Below are 21,161 nucleotides of genomic sequence, written 5' to 3'. Positions count from 1 at the left end.
AGGGTTGTTGTGAGGATGAAATGAGATAATGATTATAAAGCCTAGCACATGCTAAGTACTATATAAATGTTAGCTATCATCATCATCATCATCATCATCATCATAATCATCCACAGTCAGTGCCCTTTGCATTGCCTGGGTGAACACTGCCACCCCATCCTTTTAAAACTGGAAAGAAAGTTAAGACCCAACTCCTAATGGAACTGATTCACAAAGTGTGGCAAGCAGTAATGAAGGGCATTGCTTATGCTTCTAGAGAAAGGCCTAATTTCTATTCTCTGGTCTAATTTTCTAAAATCCATGAGGAGGCAGGTCATAGTGCCCTGCTTGTGGGCAAAGCCTCCTCTCCACCCCCCACCCCCCACCCCCCCCACAAGCTCTATTTACATCCCAGATGAGAATTTTACATTTTGCAGTACTCTAATCACAGAACAGGCACCAAAGACAGTGAAAGACACCCACATACACATTTGCAGGTGCACTGATTATATGAGAACATGCTGGGCATCTCTTGCACATTCACTTCAAATTGTAAGGATAGATTTTAAAAAATTTTAATGATTCTCAGTACACATTTTTTAGTGACACCTTCTCTTGGAGGTTAACTCTAACATCCTTACATAGAGGAAATTATTAGAAATAATGATTTTATTTATCAAGCACTCACTCTCCCCATCTCTGCAGAGGCGTTAGCAGAGTAGTACAGACAGTTCAATTAAAATGCAATTATCCTACGAAAATGCTGTGTCTCTTCTGAGGCAGCTTGGTCTACTGGATAAAGCATAGGGCTGGGGATCAGGAGAATAGTCATCCATTTTCCATTCTACCAATGAGTCATTGGGTGGCTCTGAGCAGATAATGGCTTTTCTGAATCCCAATTTCTAAATCTACAAAATGGGAAGAATTCTACCCTATCCTCAATGTGACTTATGGAAATGCTTAGAGAAGTGAGATCATCAGATCTGAGTTCTCTGTAACCCAAAATATACAAGAAATCACTAAAATATATATTAGGGGGAGTTCCAGTGCTACTTCTTCTATGGAGACTTTTCCTGATACTTCCAGTTGGCAACAATTTTCCTCTCCTGTGAATTCCAGTAGAACTTTGTTCATACCTATTTTGTGGGACTCAATCACATTCTATCTTGCATTACAGTTTGTATAAATGTCTTACTCTCCCCACTAAACTGTCAATCCCTGAGGACTGAGATTGTGCTAAAATCATCTCTATTATCCCATATATAACACAATGCCCTGAACATAGCAGATGCTCAAAAAATGTTTAGTGAATGAATTAATATCATCTTAATAATGTTTTAAAAAATGGCTATTGGCTAAAGTGGTTAATTTTTGTAAGATCTTATGGAAGAAGTGAAAAATCTTATAGAAGAAGAAAAGAAAATGTCATGTAGTCCAAGAGAAATCCTTTCTTCGAGATCTCTGACACATAGTCTTCCGATCTTTATTTGGAAGCCTTCAGTGAAGACCCCACTACCTTCTAAAGTTGGCCACTCTAGTAAACAAGTCTACTTGTTTACAGAATCTCAAAATCCCAAGAGCTGGGACTTCAGAGGTCATCCACTATAACCAACACCTGACACTCCTAACAAGCAGTCATCCAGTCTCTGCTTGAAGACCTTCAGAGGGCAGAATTCCTTGACTCTCAAGCTAGCTTTCTCCTTTTGGATAGAGCTATTTGCTGGGAATCACAATAATAGTGTTAGCTAGAATTTATGTAGCACTTGCCACATGCTGGGCACTGTGCTGAGCACTTTATAAATATTATCTCATTTGATCCTCACAACAATCCCTGGAGGTAGATGCTGTCATTATCCCCATCTTTACAGTTGAGGAAACTGAGGCAAACAGAGGTTAAGTGACTTGATGCCCAGGGTTACATAGCTAGTAAGTGTCTGAGGCTGAATTTGAACTCAGGTCTTCCTAACTCCAGACCCAGAGCTCCATGCATGGTGAAACCTGACTCATTCTTGATTTAACTATTGTCCTTCGTTCTGCCCAAAGAGAACAAGACTAATGATAGCCCTGTGTCTACCTGAAGACAGCTATCATGTTCACCCCTCAATTTCCTCATCTATGAAATGAGGGGGTTAGATCTTACTTGGCAAGAAACCTTTCTTGATCTCCCTTAGTGCTACCTGATTGATTATCCATAATTTATCCTCCTAAATTACCTTCTTTGTACACAGTTGTTCGCTGTTGTTTTGGACTGTGAGCTCCTTGAGGGCTGGGACTGGTTTTTGCTTTTTTTTTTTCCATGCCTGGCACTTAGTACAGTGCCTAGTATGTAATGGGGCAGCTAGGTGGTGCCATAGTGCACAAAGTGGCAGGCAGGAGTCAAGAAGACTCATCTTTCTGAGTTCAAATCTGACTTCAGACACTTCCTAGCTGTGTAACCCTGGGCAAGTCATTTCACTCTGCTTGAGTTAGTTTCCTCATCTGTAAAATGAGCTAGAGAAAGAAATGGTAAACTACTCCAATATCTTTGCCAGGAAAACTCCAAATGGGGTCATGAGGAGTTGGATGTGACTGAAAAACAACATGATACATGGTGTTTAATAAACAACATTTATTGACACTAACTAGACAGCTTCTGAAGTCCCTTACAGCTCCAAGTCTATGATCCTCTGATTCTTTTCTCTAGTCCTTTTGTGCTCCAGTTTGTCAGTATCTCTCCTTAAATGTGGGGCCCTGCACTGTACACAGTATTCCAGTTGTGGTCTGCCTAGGGCAAATTCAGGAGGATTATCGGTCTCTTTTGTTCTAGACACTATTTCTCTCTTAATACAGTCTAAAATTGCATTATAAATGAGATCCCAACCAGATGGAGCTTAGAGTCTGGTAAGGGAGATAAAATATATAGTATAAAGTATAAAATAAATAATATAATGAAAGATGGGATGCAAGACTGCCACATGAGAGGTACCAAATGCTATGAGAGTCCAGAGAAGAGCCTACTTACAAGTGGGAAGATAGCAGAAGATGTCATGGAAGAGATGGCCTTTTAGGTGGGTCCTAGCTGTGAAATAAGCTTGTAGGGAGGGCCATTCTAGGCAGAGGGAACTATGTAAGTAAAGCTAAATAATAGCAATGGCTGATATCTTTATATATTAATATAGATATGCAAGCATATCTATATTTATATGATACTTTAAGATTTATAAAAGGTTCAGAGAAACCTGAGAAAACTTGTATCAACTAATGCAAGTTCAAACAAGCAGAACCAAGAAAACAATCTACACAGTAACAACTACCTTGTAAAGACTTAAGACTGATGAATTCAGTAATCAACCATATGCAAGAGGTGATATATTCAAGTTGCAAAATGAAAACATGCATTTTTGGACATGGGCAATGTGGGGATTTGTTTTGCTTAACTATGCATGTGTGTTGCAAGGGTTTCATGTCTTTTTTCTCTATAGGGAGGAGTGACAGATAAAAAGAGATAGAGATAGAAAGAAAAAGAGAGAGAGAGAGAGAGAGAGAGAGAGAGAGAGAGAGAGAGAGAGAGAGAGAGAGAGAGAGAGAGAGAGAGAGAGAGAAAATAAATGCTTGTTAGTTGGAAATAAAATAAAAAGATCTATAAAGTGCTCTGCATCCATTATTTCATTCCATCCACGTCTGACCTTTACTCCTTATGTCATCCAGGGCTAGTCACTTAATTTGGGCCTCAGTGTCCTTACCTGTAAAATGAGGAGATTGAACTAGATGGTCTCTGAGTTCCCTTCCGGCTCTAGATTTCTGCTCTATAATCCTAAGGTATGCATATTCATAGAAGGAAAATAACTTGCTCAAGGTCAAAGAGGTGGAGAGCAGTAAAGATGTGTCATATCCAAGTGCAGCCCTCCTGCTACTGATGTTTATATCATGGATTCTGTCCAAACAAAATTTGGCCTGCCTTTTTTTTTGGCAAGCAGGCCAATGTCATCAGTCAGAATGCAGAGTAATCTAAATTCTGGGCTTAGGACAGCCAGATGGCAACAGGCACACAAAGTGGTCCAGTCCTCTCTCTGTGTTTCTCTCTTTATGACCTACCCTTTTCTCCTTGCCTTTATCTTACTGTTCCTGATATCTCAGTATAACAGATCTTCAAGAATAATGAGACCAGGGTAGAAGGAGGAAGCAGTGGTGTGCGGGACATGACTCTCTACCTGTGAGATAGTGCAAGTAGAATCAGGGAATCTCAGACCCACCTTTCACCCAATATGGGAATGCCTTCTATGACAGCCATGACAAATGTTCAGTCGGCATTGCCCTTAACCATCTCCAGTGATGAGGCAGGCACAAGACAGTCTAACTGTTTCAGACAGCCCTAATTGTTAAGGAGGCTAAAGATAACAAGCTGAAATTCATTTTCCTGTACTTTCTACCTCCTGGGCCTTGTTGTCCTTCTAAAACTGAGCCAAATCAAGTCAATTCCTCTTTCTTTCTTATTTTTTCCCTGCTCTTTAGATATAGGTCTAAACATCCTGAACTCCTTAAACTGATCCCAGTTGAGTTACTTATAATCTAGACCACATACACAGTTTAGATATGTCTCATTCTAACAGAATTGTACATGTTGTGATATCATATCGGTCAAGTCACATGCTCTGAAACTCAATAACAATCCTAATAGACACTTCATGGTCTATAAGGAGGGTATTAGTCCTGACCCTTGGCATAACGTTATATCCTGGGTCCACTGTTCCTCAAAAAAAACTCCAAGGTTGACTTCCCTGTCACGCCAGCTGGGACTTGAGAGATTTCTACTGCTCTTCAAATGAACATTGGAAACCACTGAGGGAAGATGGTGCCTAGCTCTCTTTATACCTCAGGTATGTCATCAGTTTGGATTTCAGCAGCTAATAAGCTTGGCAATACCTCCTTAAAATGTCTGAAGTTAAAAATTCTGTTATCAGTCAACCACACTGACTTGTTTATTTTTACCACAGAATTAACAGTTACATTGTTGACTACATTAGAGTTTTACAAGTTTTACTGGTTTAAGCAGTTCTGTTTTTAAAGTAGCATGCAAAAACTTTCAGATGTTTGCATATCATGCATTCAAAGACAGATCTGCTTAGGGGAGAGGAAGGTTGTCATTGGGATACTCAGTCTTTACCAGTAGCTAGCCTGATTGAGAAAGTATAGTTTTGTTTTGATCAGATAATACTTTATTGGTCTTTTGCACATTTCTTTCGCCCATAATTCACACAAATGCTAGAGATAACACATTTTAAAAATTTACTCCTTTCAAAATCTACAAGACAAAAATTTAAATTCACCACTTTAGCAAATTTAAAATGTGTTATCTCCACCTCACTTCCTAACTTTGCTCTTCTTCACTCTTTTGCTCTGGAAACAGTAATCAAATCCCATACTATCAGTGCTTTTGAAAAGGCTGTGCCAATCAACTCTCCCATCACTCCATTCACCATCTCGGGGACTCTTAGACCAAAACTTTCTCAGTCAGACTTTCCTTGGCCCAAACAAGGAGTCATCTCTCTCTTTTAAATGTAAATTCCTTAAGGGCAAGGGAGTTCCTTATTTTTTTATTCTTGTCCTCACAGTGCTAGACTTAGTAAGTACTTAAATACTATTCATTCATTCATTTATTCATTCACTGCATTCTTTCATTCATTCATTCCTATTAGGCAATTTCACTGATCAGGCTCATTAGTGATGAAATAGTTATTTCATCCCAATCTGATCTGTGTCATGGCTCACTGACACTGAAAAAGCCAATAGTAGCTGGAGTATTTTTATGTTATTATGTTTGCTTACATAATAAAGAATGATCCAAAGTCCAGGGAATTCTAAGATGGTGGTGATATTTTAATGGGAAATATACCATACTCCTGGCTAGAGTCATCTTTGGAAAATATTTTTTAAAAAAATATGTAACAGTCTAGGGTCAATGAATAATTTATATAATTTTTCTCTATCATCTAGTCCAAGTCTTTGCATTAACAACAGCAGCAACAATAATAACAGCCAGCTCTTTGAGGTTTTGTGAAGTGCTTTATAAATATTATCAGGATATTCACATCTCAGGCTCTCCAGTTCATTTGCTTAGCTAGTTTTTATTTTAGTGGAAAGGAGATGCCAGCAGATTCAATCTAATGCTGTACTTTTAAAGAGATTTTATCTTAATCTTTCACCTTAATTAAAATTCATGTTTTTTGCTTAGTGATTAACTCTCTTATAACCAAATTTCAACTTACAGAATTGCTATCTTGCTAAAAAAGAGCCCGGGACACTCCAAAGGGGATAAAGCTTAGCTCTTCTTATTCTGTCCTAAAGTGCTAAGCAATGATCTTTATGGATGGTGCAATGAGTGCCATGTGCCATCCCCAAGGGTTCATCAGCTCAGGAGGGGGTATAGTAATGCTTTCATTTTGCATGTCACATGTGTATGTCTGCTACAATTAAGCACATTATGCACATTCAAACACATACACACATTATCAGTCTGGTAAACAAGACATGAGAAACCTACCCGCAGATATGCTAGCCCACTCATCTCTCCCAGAAGAAAGACAAGCAGGGGCCAGGCTGAAAGGAATGAGGAAGTGGTAGTCAACAATCGGTCAGTCAAGAAATAAACATTTATTACAAGCCTACTACGTGCCAAGCACTGTAAAAACAAGGAGGCCAGTGACACTAGGTCATAAAGTACATGGAAGGAAGGAAGGGGCAAGAAGACCGGGAGGAGGGGACCAGGTTTAGAAATGCTTTAAAAGCCAAACAGAGGAATGGTTCTAAGAGAGAGACGCATACACATTTGGGAACTGAGACGGGAGATCAGAGCAATGACAAAGTACTTCTATTTCCCATGCCAAGTTCTCAAAGTTGTAATACTCTACAAGAGAGGGAGGCGGGTGTCCTTAGGCTACATAAGTCACTCATGTTGGGGACTTCAACATCAGCTCATTCCACTCGGGTGAGGCGGCTGGTTCTGTTTTCTTTGATTTTTTCAGGCTGGTACGTTCTTTTAAGTGCTTGAGGAGCCTTTTGGTTTCAAGGCATTAAGCAAACAAATGTCAACAGAGGCTATGAGGTCTCAAAATTATTGCAGAGATGCCTGGAATTCTTAATAAAAGTCCAGGAAATTTCTAAGCTTCTAGGCAGCATAAGAAGCTAAGGAAGAGAGGGGCTCTACTTTCTGGTGAAGTGCACTGAGCACTTGTCTCATTCAGAAACTGGGGGCTGGAAAGACCTTACTTGGACAGCAAGCTACATGTACTCCCACAAGTTGGTACTGAACTCAATATGCTTCAGGGAGAAGCTGGGTTAAGGATGTGAATAATAATAATAATAATAATAATAATAATAATAACAACAACTACTATTTATATAGCATTTGCAAAATACAACAACCCTATATAGGTAGGTACTATTACTATCTTCATATTACAGATGAAGAAACTGAGGTAAACAGAGGTGATGTGACCTGCCCAGGGTCACATAGCTAGTGTCTGAGGCCAGATTTAAACTCAGGTCTTCCTGACTCCAAGTCTAGAACTCTATCCACTGGACCACCTACCTGTCTCTCTCAAATGCTTACAGACCAGATTCTAACTCTCAGACCTCTCAAACTCCAATTTCACTCAAGTATTTGTAGTCCCCTGTCCATGGCTATTTAAGAATAAAAGTTATTTTCCTTAGTTCCAACAAAATATAACTCTTTCTTTGCAAATAGTGAATACAACCCTTTATTCAGCCTGTCTGTCTCCAGAAAGCATTTTTATCTAGGCAGGTGGAGTATAAATCCTACCCAGCATGCCCAAAGGATCCTCTCTGCTTCCTTCTTCAAGAGCAGGCTGCTTAACCACTTGAAACTGTACACATGCTGAAGCAGTCCAACGTGCCAGCTTACACAGCATGCATCTCTCACTCCTTGCTAGAGTCAGTTGGGGATTTTTGTATATCTGCATCATGTCTGGATTTTTTCTGTGGTGTAGTTAAGACTTTGCATGCAGTATTCCCCCTGGCTCACTTAGAGGTGCCATTCACAATCTAGTGGCTGGAATGACACAACAAACATATGTAAGTAGCGTCCTTCTTGGCAAAATCTCCAACCATTCTGCAGAAATTAGGTCTTTAATTTCCTCAGTGGTAAATGATAAGGATTATCTTTTGTGTTGTTACAGGACAGGATATGAAGCACAGAGGGGCAGCATTAAGAGGATACTAGTTTCAAGGTCCCAGATAAAGTTGTTAGCATGGCAGGTGGCCATTGATTGGGAAGTAGCTACACAAATTGTGTATGTACATGAATGTGATGGAGTATTTGTAGTTGTTTTGTTCATCAGTCACATCCATCTCTTTGGGACTCTTTTTGGGATCGTCTTGGCAAAAATGCTGGAGTAGTTTGCCATTTCCTTCTTCGGCTCATTTTACAGGTGAGGAAACTGAGGTAAATAGGGTTAAGTGACTTGTCCAGGGTCACACAGCCAATGTTTGAGGCCACATTTGAACTCGGGGCCTACTGACTCCAGGGCAGGAGCTCTATTCACTGTGCCACCTAGATGCCCCTAATGAAATATTACCATACCTTTAAAAAAAGACAAATATGAAGAATTATATAAACTGGTCCATAGTGAAAACAATGACTATGATAATGCAAATGAATGGAACAAAAAACTGAAAATGAATGTTGTGTAATTATGACCAAGCTTGGACCCTGAGAAGAATTAAGAAAATATACCCCCTTCCCTTCTTTACTCTAGACGAGGGGTCTACGCCTGTGGAATATTACATACAATGTCAAGATGAATATTATGCTGAATCTCTCTTATTCTCTCTCTTTTGAAATTTTTATTACAAGGCATAGCTCCCTAGGTTGGAAGGAAGGGAGGAATATATTCAGAAATGCATATGATAGGAAGTAAAAACAAATGGAATTAATAAAAATAAGATTAAAAATATACAAAGTGTTTTTGCAATATTTACATTCAAATACCCAATAGGCAGGTTTGTTTAAAGATACTAAAGTTAGAGAACTAGCTACTTGGTTAAGTATGATTATACAATATATCATATCACCTGCATATGGATTTCATATGATTTTGAGGTAGGAAATCAAATACCTAGCCATTTTGCAGTTGAGAAAAATGGAGCCCAGGGAGGTTTAGGGACTTGCCCAGGGATACACAAGTGGTAAGTGCTGGGTCATGACTCAAATTCAGGTCTCCTGGCCACAGAAATCTGGTATCTTTTCTATTACACAATTCAGATCCCTGACTACACCACCTATGTGAGTTTAATGAATAGTTTTGGATAATGATAATCCTCCTAACAGTAGAATAGTATAAAAAATTATAAAAGAACCTGAATTTTCATTAAAAAAAAATTCACTCCCCTGAAAGAAAAAAAAATCCCTTGAAGAATATTTCCACTAAGCTACCTTTTCTGAGCTAGCAGTAGTCAAAGAACATCTACAAGATGGCACAAACACCACCATTGGTGGGATTTGGGGTTTGAAGGGACCACTTTGCTGTACAGGTGAGGGCACTGAGAACCAGAAAGTTTGAAAGACCTGCTCAAAGTCACACTGGCAGCAAGTAGCTCACCAACTGCTAGTGGCCTCCCTCCCAAACGACATTGTCTTTCACCATTTTGTAACTATTTGTATTTATTATCTTTATGCTTATTCTGAATGTGCATATATCCATATCCATACACATATATATACAAATATATGTACACACACAAACAGACATACACAGTCTCCCCATTAGAATGGAAGCTCCTTCTTTGTTTTAATATCCTCAGCAACTAGCCCAGTGTCTGGCACATGCAGGTATGTGATAAATGCTTACCGATTGACTGACCAAAGTAGCAGAGCCGGGCATTGAGCCAAACCCAGCACTCTTTCCACTATACTACTCAGCTCTCCACCTTAGATCGTTTCCACTTGACACCATTAATGTTAAGAAGTCACTAGGAATTCAATGGAGAGCCCCATCATGAACAGTTGATGAGGATAAGAATGTCCAGATACCTGAACAAGGTCTGATAAAATGGCAGGTTGTGCTCAACACAACTGGGTTGAAAGAAACATGAAAGAAGAGGGGTTCTCACCCATAAAGGAAAATCAGAATAGGAGACTACAACAGTTGGGGTGGGGTTGGGGGAGGAAGGGGAGTGATAGGAAAGATGGAGATGGCAGAGTGGAGAAAAGACTGGTGGAAGATCAGAGAATTTCCATCAGCGGCTTTCATCTACTCCATCTTTCAGCAGACTGGAACCTGGTGTTACTCCCCTTCACCCACTCTGTGATCTAGCTGCACTGTCCTTGCTATTTCTCACATTTCACCTGTTGCCTCCACGTTTCTTCATTGGCTATCCCCCCATGCCTGGAATGCTCTCCCTCTTCACTTTCATCTGTTGGCTTCCCTGTTTCCTTCAAGACTCAACTTAGATCCCATGTTCTGCAGGAAACCTAAAGTTTTTTGCATGGTTGTCTCCCAAATTAGAACACGAGCCCCTTGAGGGCAGGGACTACATTTTTGCCTTTCTTCATATCCCCAGCACTTGGCACCGTGCCTAGCACATACTAAGTGTTTAATAAGTGCTTATTGATTAACCATGTAGTGATCACTCTATTTCATTCTCAGGAATGGAAATTTCTACTAATAGTTACAGGCGTAGTCTACTTCCCTTTCACCTGAACTAATACAGTAGACTCCTAGCTGGATTCCCTAACTGGCTGAAAGTCCTTCCTTCTTCAGGTCACCCTCCACACATCTACCAAAATGATCTTCCTAAAAATGAAGGTCTTACCATGCCACTCCTTATTCAATAAACTCTGACAGTTCCCTGTTGCCTCTAGGATAAAGTGTAATTCCTGTTTGGCTTTTTTTAAAACAAACACTTTGGCTTTTCTTCTTTCACAAAAAACTGATGATAAAACAACCCAAATGAAGCCTTCTGCTTGTATCACAAACCCTTCACAACCTGGTCCCAAACCCCTTTAACAGACAAACCAGAAAAAGCTGTCTATGCCCATTCCTTCCACATCCTCTCCTCTCACTCTCTTCTCAAGCCTTTACAGTACCTGAATCCTTTTCTGGTTCATCATCTATATCATGCCTACTAACTATGATGATTCCCCCAGGCTCTGTCCCTGGCCCTCTTCTCTTCTCTCTCTCTATAGTGTCTCATTTGGTGATTTAATCAAGTCCCATGGGTTTAATTATACTCTCTATTCAGCTGACTCTCAAATGTATATATTCAGTCTTAATGCAGCTCCTGACCTCCACTCACAAATCTCCAACTGCCTAATAGGTATTTCAGATCAGATATTCTATAGGTTCAAACTCAGTATGTCCAAAAGAGAACTTATAATCTTTTCCCCAAGACCCATCCTCTTTGGCACTTTCCTATTACTGGTAAGGGCACCACCATCCTTCCATTAGCAACACAGGTTCACAACCTCTGCTTGATCGGTGACTCGGATCCATCCCTCATATCTCATCATCAAATCTTGTCATTTCTACCTCCAATATCCCTACTTTCTGTCGCTTTCACTCTACTCACACAGCCACCATCTTGCTTCAGTACCTTAATGCCTGTTGCCTGGATTATTGCAATAGTCTAACTTAACTCCCTACCTCAAGTCTCTCCTCTCTCCCAGCCACCAGCTGCCAAAATGATTTTCCTAAAGTATAGGTCTAACCATGTCACTCCCTTACTCAACAAGCTTTACTGGCTCCCTGTTGTTTTAAGGATCAATTATAAATTCCTGTTTGGTTTTTAAAGCCCACTGTAATAGAAACATAACCTTTATAGTTATACTTTATAGTCCAGCCAAATGGGACTTTCTGCTGTTCCTTATATGTGACATTCCATATTTTGTCTCCATTTTTTTTTTCTGATGAGGCAATAGGGGTTAAGTGACTTGCCCAGGTTTCACACAGCTAGTGAGTATCATGTGTCTGAGGCCGGATTTGAACTCAGGTCCTCCTTACTCCAACGCCAGTGCTCTATCCACTGTGCCACCTAACTGCCCCTGTCACCTTCCTTTTTGCACTGGCTATCATCCATGCTTGGAATGCACTTTACCTCTGCCTTTTGGAATCCCTTGTTTCCTTCAAAATTCTGCTCAGGTACTACCTTCTGCATGAAGCCTTTCCTGATCCCCCAGCTTCTAGTACTGCCTCCTACTGCCTAAAAAAAATCATGTTTTATTTGTTCTATATTCATATTGTATATACTTGTGTATGTACAGGTTGTCTCCTTGGAGAGAATGTAAGCTCCTCAAGGGCAGGTAATATTTCATTTTGTCTTTGTATCCCCAGCCCCTAGCAAAGTCTGGTACTTAATAAGTGCTTATTGACTGGTTGACATTCAAGACCTGAAAATAATAATTGTTCCCAATAAGAAACCAACTTTATCCAATATAATATACTTAACTATAGAGGGTAGATATTGTTACTTAAAGGCAGGGTTAATGAAGAAGAAAAAAAAATCAGGCTTTTATCCCTTCCCAACTACATTCCTCAATTTTTAACCTTCTTTTCTACCCATATGAATCTGCAGGTGACCTCTCTAGCTCTGACCTCTCACATTCCAGACCTACTTTCACAAATGCCTGAAGGAAATTTTGACTTGTTATTGTATTTCTAAATGAAAAGGGAACTCAGAGATTGTCTCCTCCCGTGATTCTCAAGAGAAAAACAAAAGGTCCCAGAGATTCCTTCAAAGGGTCTGCTTGGTTAAAACTATTTTCATAATACTAAAATATCTGGATTTCCACTACTATGGTAAATATCAACAGGTACTTACACAAAAGCTCTTTGCGGGAGAGTCACAGATAAGTTTTAAGAATGTAAAAAGATCCTTTCCTCTAACCCTTTTATGTTACGGATGGAGAAATGGAAGCTCAGAGTGACTTGCTGAAGGTCATAGAGCTAATTAATGGCAGGTAATTAGAGTTTTTCACTGTACCCCTCTGGTCTCAAACCCAACTTAGACCAAACGGACAGCTTCAAACCAGCTCATGTTTCCTTCCTTGTCCTCCACAAGTTGCTGATGAGTGCAGATCTGGAGGCTGAGGGATTCCACCTGGGGAGTCTATAGTCTGCAAAGGCTTATAATTAGTGCTCGCTCCTCACCAATTTCATCTGTGAAATTCCTTGGCCTAGTACCCAAAACCTCTATGATCTAGTTCTAACCTACCCTTGCGGTCTCAATATTTCTCAATAGTCTCTCTTTATGCACACCATGTTCTAACCAAATTAGACAACCACCTGTTCTCATTTGTCTTCTCCCACCTCTGAGTATCAGTGTATACTGCTCCCCCCCCACCCCAACACACACACACACACACACACACACACACACACACACACACACCCATGTCTAAAACAGACTCTTTCCCCATCCCCAATTTTAAAAAAATCCTCTCTTCATTCAAGGCCCAGCTTAAGAATTTCCTCATCCATGAAGGTGTCCAATTCCCTTAGCTGGAAAAGGATTCCTCCCTTCCTGAATCTCTTATCCTCTGTTTGGCCTCTCCCATGTACTTGTCACATTCCAACTTGGGTTATATTTATCTTGTTCCCTCTCCATTGGATTGTTGTTATCTCCTCTAGGCAGGAGATGGTGCCATTTACATCTTTTTTGCTCATACAATGCCCTGTATAGAGTAGGCACTTAATAAATCTGTTTCATGGGGGCAGCTAGGTGGCGCAGCAGATAGAACACCCGCCCTGACGTCAGTAGGACCTGAGTTCAAATGCAGCCTCAGACCAAACACTTGACACTTACTAGCTGTGTGACCCTGAGCAAGTCACTTAACCCCAGTTGCCTTAAAAAATACATACATACATATATATACATATACACACACATGTGTATATATGTGTGTATATATATATATATATGTATGTATGTATATGTATATGAAAATCTGTTTCACTACACTGAAGAATGTCTCTGATTTTGGTTCAGGCCTCAGCCACTTCACACTTGGCTCAACAGCATTCTGGACCCTGTTAATTCCAGTTTTTATTCCCTCTAATTCATCCTACATACTGCTTCCATACTAGTCTTCCTAAAATACCACTTTTTAAAAAAATATTTTATTTTTAATTTGTGGAATAAAACAAGCATCTCCATAACAGTATGATAAAAAATGACTGCACTTGAAACTGTAAACCTACCATGTCAGTCCCCTACTTGATACTCTACAATGGCTCCCCTATATGGTTTTCAAAACCCTCTTAATCTGGTACCACCTATGCTGTCAACTTGTTTACCAGGCCTCAGGAAGGCCTTCCCCTACCAACCCTTTCTCTGTGTCTTTGTCTGTCAGTCCTCCTCTCTGGAAAGCTCTCTCCCTTGTCCTTTGCTATCTTAATCCTCTTCCACATTCAAGACTTACCTCTTCCAGGACGCCTTTCCAGCCTACTCTAACCCACAATAGACTCTTCTTTTTCTGAATTCCTATTGCACACAACAATCCTAGACAATTTAGCACCAGATCATATACTTTTTTGAGGATGGGGCCTAAATATCACACTTCCAAAAAGTGATGCCTAGCACAAGCCTGGGATGACAGCAGACAGCTTGGTGTTGATTGACTGATTAGAGGTCTGAGGAGTAGCTTGAATTATTTTCTATTATTTTACGGTTGTAGAAGGGCCTGGAGGAAGAGAAAAACAATGTCCTCTTGCCCTTGGAAACTGGTACCATGGATGGGCATTGGGTTGGAACTGTTTTCTAAAGTAGTCTAGCCCTGACTCCATTCATAGAATTAATAGCTCCACTGAGCTGGCCTTGCCAAAAAAAGGAACAGAAATGGGATCCCATATGAAGAATGGGGTAGAGTAGGGAGAATATATGTTATTATTACCACTCTGGCTTCCTCCAATGGAGTCACTTGACGCCAGGGGAGGTGGATGTGGCTTATCCATCAGCATGGCAGAAGAGGAGACCCCTCCAACAGGAACAGAGGGAATGTAGTAAGGACCAGGAACACTGGAGACAGAGGGAGGATAGCCAGCCTTTGCGGCTTTCCCTGCTTCATATACTGTGAAGAGAGATAAGAAAAGTAAAGATTATATCCCCTACCAACTCCCCACAACCTCCCTTCAAACAATACACACACACACACACACACACTCCCTAAGGATTTACAGACAACAGAACAACCAAAGGAAATTCCTGGTTTCAAAATTATTTTTATTTCCCACCCCTGAACTGACTCATCAGGCTTACTTTCCCCACCCCCTTACATTCCTCCAGCTATGTTGACAGTGATATGAAGAATTATAGTGTTTAGTACCTAACAAAACTGGCTAATTAAACAGCACTAGGTACCGTCCTAGAAGCCCCTGGAACTTAAGAAAGCATTCTCCATAAAAACAACCTGTCAGCTCAGTCTAAACCATACTACCAGAATTCTGCCTCAGCCCTTAGAGAGGAGACCCACAACTAGGAATGCCCTTAATTGGATCTTACTGCACTACCAGAAATGAAAAACAAATAACACTGATTTCTCCCAGGAGTTGCCTTAATTCTGAGCATGAAAGATATCTTTTCCTTTAATGGCCTCCAGGATTTGAGAAGTCTGTAGGAATAAGTGGCATTTTTCTAATAGTCTCTGTGCTGGTGTAAATGGGAGGGAAAAGGAGGGAGATGGTTTTCTACAGCCTTGGGGTCATTGGTGAAAGAGTTGAGGAGCCTGGATGAGCTTTCCCTCTCCAACTTTTCCACACTCAACATTCTAAACATGCCCTCTTACCTTCAAATCTGTCATTTGTTGAAATTAATGAAGACTCATATGAAGGAAAAATATATATGGGTTAAAAGGTTCGGGCAGGGAGGATTGGGGTGGGATTGTTGGTAAGGCCAAGACATGCAATGATGCTATAGTTCCTCAGGGTTCTCCAACAGGGATGTGGGTTTGAAAGATCAGGTGATTGGGTAAGAAGAAAGGCTTGGGTAAGGGGAAGCAAGGTTGGGCACAATTCTGAATGTTAACTCAAAATGTTCACTTTCACTTACATGCCCGAGGACAGCAACAGGAGTCTGGGCAACACGGGCATCTGACGTAGCAACAACAGCTGTGTGGACAGCACTGGCACCAACAGATTCCAACCAGGAGGAAGAAGAGGAAGACTCCTAGGATCACCAGGCCAACAAACACCCACTCTGGAAACAGAAGAGAAAATCTACACTAAAGGAAATTCTACTTCAGGAGAAGGGCCTCCTCGGTTCATGCTCACACTGTGAAACAACAGCTAGGACCTAAGGAAGGGAATATCTCCTAACAGGGGAGAGAGCACCCAAACCCAAAGAAAACTCTGGAAATGAGGGGTACTGAACCGTCCCAGTGTGGAGACAAGGAAAGGGTGATTGAACTTGTACTGGGAGCAACAGAATGACCGACAAACATGAAATTATGTGGTAATGCAGGTGAATTTCACAGTTATCTCTTAGGGAAAATGCTCTTCAAATTGAAAGTGGTATGAGAATGGTTAACAGGAACAGCAGAAAAATACTTAAGCTGCCTTTTGGATTTTATAACCATGAGGTTTGGGGGTTCTGTGATCTGTGTGTCTTCCCAGACCATATCAGTTTGATCTTTATTATATTATATATACTTTCAAAGTATGTGAGCCATATGTGCCTGTTTATAAATCTACTTTCTCCTGATCATTGCTAACATGGTCCCACTAATCCCTCTTCAGACTAATCAAAGGAATATGAGACCCCTGAAGGCAGGGAAGCTTTTGTCTTTGAAACTCCAGTGCCTAGCACAATGCTGCAGTACACAGCAAGTGCTTTATAAGTGCTTGTTGAATAAATTAATGAGTGATTTTTCAAGATTAACCAATCAACAATCATTTAATAAGTATCTACTGTGTGTGTGCTAGGCACATTGCTAGGAGATGGAAAAAGACAAAGACTGCCAACAGTCTTTGGCTACTTTGCCTACTTTCAAGGAGCATTAATGTGAATTAGGGTCACTTAAACCAAGGTCCTTCACCTAGGCCTTCCTTTATAACAAAATAGGGCTGGAGAATTCTATAATCAAATAAATCTTCAATCTATAAGGTCACTATATGATCTAATGGTCTCATTCTACAGGGAAGGAAACTGAGGCTTAGAGGAGTTAAGTGACTTGATTGAGGACACAAAGCAAATTAAAGCAGAAATGGGGTTTGAATCCAGGTCTCTTGATCTCTTGTCTAGTGGTCTTAGAGTATGGATTGGATGCTACCACCACATGATGCAAGCATATCACATTATGGCAGCCTGTACAGTTGAGGGATGGAGTTGATTAAAACTGAGTGATGGGACGTCTGATGTAGGTGTACTTATATCTGGAGTATACTGAGGTTTGTTCATCAATGGAATATGAATTCCCCCTCCAAGAACTAGGACAAATGGGTGGACATTACAAAGAGGTAATGTGGTTCGCCATAAGGGGGAAAAAAGCCCATTTCATAATAATGTGGCCTCTCTCAATGTAGAATGGGCTACCTTTGGAAGAAAGCCTGTATGACTGTTTGTCAAGTATGTTGTAGAGGAAGTTATCTATTTGTTTTTTCCCTGGGTTGGACCAGATGGTCACTATGGTCTTTTCCCAGCTCTGAAATGATAATGGTTCTGTGATTCTGATTCTTTTTAGTGACAGAATGAATGATCAGAGTTCCATGAGTCATAATAACATTGTACCACAGAACGCTGATGCAAACAATGTAAATGAGGCCTTTTATGTCTGCTGGTATCACATACACATGCCAAAAAAGTTATCGCTTAAGAAGATTAGAAGCATGGAACTATAGAGACAAGAAAGTCAAGATGTTACCAAGGCTTGAAGGATACATCACTCAAACGTTTTTGTTTTGTCCTTCGGTCTCAAAGTAACATCACTCAAATAACCAAGGACAGAAAGATGGGAACTTACTCCAGATAAACCAAACAATACTATCAGTAGGGAGGAAGGTTCAGGCCTACAGGGCAAGATAAGCAAAATATAATGATGCCTCGTTGGGAATAGTGGCTGTAACATCTCTTTGGAACAATGTATGCAAAACTTTTATTTGTGATCTAATAGTTCCTGGCCACTTGAAGGAACTTTGGGTTAAGATTGTCCTAAAAGGACATTTATTTGTCACTAATTAGGGGGAATTCTACATTTAGATCATCCAACGAAGGGGAAAATGGCTCTCAGAACTTAGCAAAGCAAGGAATAAACAGTAGCATAGGATGTTTTAAACCTTAACACTAAATTCTACTTTTAGATTTTTTTTTCCTATTTGTCTTGCTTCTCTGGGCCAAGTAGGTGCTGAAAGCCTTGACCAATTTGAAAGTAATAATTAAGAATGGGGTGACTCCAAGAGCTACCTCTAAATAGGAAGCGAGTTAGGCCTGAGGGCTCATGCCTAGTCTTCCTGGACACAGTCTGTCTCCTTTCTCTGCCACCCTTCATCCTGCTGCATCTGTAATTTTTGTAGTTCAATGTTCTGATCACATTACTTCTCTACATTGGAAATACACTTCATTGGCTCCCTTTTGCCTACTGAATAAAGTAGAAATGCCTTATTCTGGCATTCAAAGCCCTCTGTGATCTGGCTCTGACCTATTTTTTTCAAACCACTCTTCTTTACGTATTCCACCCAATTGAACCACTCACTGTACCCATTCTGATCTTTTCTTGTCCCACTTTCCTATCTTTGTTCACATACCTTGCCAATGACTCCAACTGCTTGTGGAAGTCTATGCCTTCTTTCAAGGTTTAACTCAGGGGCTATCTTTTCCATGAGACCTTCCTTCCCCATTATTCCAAATGAGAAATCTCTTCATCTTAAAATTTCTCACATGAGATAATGTATGTAAAGTGCAAATGTCAAAGCCCATAAAAATGTCAGCCATTGTAATTCCCTGTCTGTTCATGTAGATATCATATTTTGCCTAATTTGATGGCAAGATCTCTTAGGGTCTGACAGGGCCTTTTTGATTGAACTTTTGGGCTCAAGCATCAAGAATACTGCCTTATTTATAAGTAGGTAATCAATGAATGTTTGTTGGATTTATTTTTAATTTTTGAGGCTCCCAGCTCAAATCCAATCAGAACCAATGACTAGGAGAGCCCCTTTATAGTGATTCCTGTCACCTCATTTTATGGCTCAGAAGTATTAGGCAGCTCTTGACTATTTGAAGATATCTTCAAAATTTGGCCCACAGAAGACCTACATGAACGAATGCAAAGTGAAATGAGCAGAACCAGAAGAACACTCTACGCAGTAACAGCAATACTGTATGATGAACAACTGCGAATGACTTAGCTATTGTCAGCAATGCAATGATCCAAGACAATTCTGAAGGACATATGATGAAAAATGCTATCCACCTATGAGGAAGTCTCAATACAGACCTAAGCATACTTTTTCTTACTTTATTATTCTTGACTTTTTTGGTCTGCATTTTCTTTTGCATCATGGGTAATATGGAAACAATTTGCATGACTGCACACATATAATCTATATTAAATTGCTCGCCTTCTCAAGCAGGGAAGAGAAAAGGGAAAGAGGGAGAGAATTTGGAGCCCAAAATTTTAAAAAATGAATGCTAAAAATTTTGTGTTTACATGGAATTGATAAAAAATGAAATAAAAAATTGAATACACAGAAAAGAAAGTTGGCCTATAAGCTCCAGTCTTTCCTAGCCATTCATCTAGGAGATATGCATATTCTATAATTTATAACTGCCTTCATCCACTATATACAGACTATACAATATCAATAATAATCATAGCTCACATTTGTGTAGGCTTTAAGGTTTGCAAAATGATTTGGAAATATTATCTCATTTAATCCTCACAACAACCCTGAGGGAGGTAGGTTCTATTATTTTCTGCATTTTATAGATGAGGAAACTGAGGCAGATAGCAGCTAAATGACTTGCCCAGGGCCATATAGCTAGTAAGTGTCTGATTCAGGACTTGACCTCGGGCCTTCCTGACAGTCTGTCCATTGCACTATTCTATCCACAACAGACATATGTGTTTACAGGAAAAGGGAAAAAAATGATGAATGCATTGAATGAGCCTTAAAAAATGTGTGGGCAAAGTGGCACAGAGAATTCAAAAGGCAGTAACTGTGTAGTAAAGAAAACAGTGTGGTGATAAGTTTGACTAAAAGTTGCACTGCAACATAAGCTGTTGTTTAACAGGCTTCTATAAGAATATAAGTTGATAATGAATACACCATGGCATTTACTAGTTTTAGTTGAGACACTGGGATGAATACACAGACTTTGTTTAAGGGTCTGCATTCCTAAGAGTTGAGATGTCCCCAACTGTTTTTTTTTTCTTTCACTGCCCAGGGCTATCAATGGAATAGGGTCTGAAGGCTAATAGGCTCTTCCCAACAGAAACAGTCCATCCTGAGAAAGATCATAAGCATCTACACACAAATTGCACAAAAATAAAAGGTGAGGTTAGTATACAGTGCAGAAACTGGACAGACAGACTAACAGAATAACAAGTAAATAAGGAGTTAAATGACTGAATACCTGACATAATCTTCACAGCAAAACTTGGCAAGAGAGCAGCAAGCCACCCTGTCCTGCCTAGAAGAGGCAGAAGGAAAAGAAGGAAAGAGGTTACTCCAGGGGAAAATGCTGCCAAAAGCCTGGCCCCTACTAGTCACGCACCCCCAGGCCACGATACTGACCCACAAGCACTTTTATGGACTGGATGATGATCTCCGTCTGATTCTGTATTAGGGGGCAAAGAGTGGGGGTAGGGAGAGATAGATACGGAGCTTTTCTCTCTAATCCATTTCTAGGAGGAGAGAAACTCTGCTTTAATACAGTTAGGGATGACTGCTGGAACAGACATACCATCTCTTCTCGTACACAGAACTCAGATCATCCCCACTGATACATACACTCTTCCCCATACATCACAAAATCTAACTCATTCACACTCAAACGTCCAATCCATATTTTCATGCCTTGCTCATTCATACAGACATGCACACACTCATACTTCTACATCCACATAAAAGCAGATGAATTGACACTTCATTTTAATCTTGGAGTTATCATATCACTAGATGATGCTATTTATGCTGTAAAGACTGGATTCAGTGATTAAAATATTCAAATGCAGAGGGAGGTGAGAAGTAGATGAGTTG

At 40.1% G+C, this 21,161-nt stretch overlaps 1 protein-coding gene across 4 annotated transcripts in view; it reads right to left on the bottom strand.

The window, feature by feature from the left end:
* Positions 1–21,161, bottom strand: part of ILDR2 (immunoglobulin like domain containing receptor 2) — a 93,588-nt gene that overhangs the window by 17,600 nt on the left and 54,827 nt on the right. For 3 of the 4 annotated variants that reach the window (XM_020974708.2, XM_020974710.2, XM_020974709.2), the window contains exons 4-6: positions 20,536–20,592; positions 16,018–16,164; positions 14,864–15,040 (exon numbers count right to left, since the gene is read on the bottom strand). In XM_020974708.2, the coding sequence (XP_020830367.1) occupies positions 14,864–15,040; positions 16,018–16,164; positions 20,536–20,592 (381 nt within the window). The remainder of the gene's footprint in view (positions 1–14,863; positions 15,041–16,017; positions 16,165–20,535; positions 20,593–21,161) is intronic. The other variant, XM_020974711.2, reaches the window with a different exon arrangement.

Source organism: Phascolarctos cinereus, unplaced genomic scaffold, assembly GCF_003287225.1.
Source record: "Phascolarctos cinereus isolate Bilbo 61053 unplaced genomic scaffold, phaCin_HiC Scaffold_5;HRSCAF=322, whole genome shotgun sequence".
Classification (NCBI taxonomy): domain Eukaryota; kingdom Metazoa; phylum Chordata; class Mammalia; order Diprotodontia; family Phascolarctidae; genus Phascolarctos; species Phascolarctos cinereus.
The sequence above is the reverse complement of the archived record's forward strand: the minus strand, read 5'-3'. Positions and strand labels throughout refer to the sequence as shown.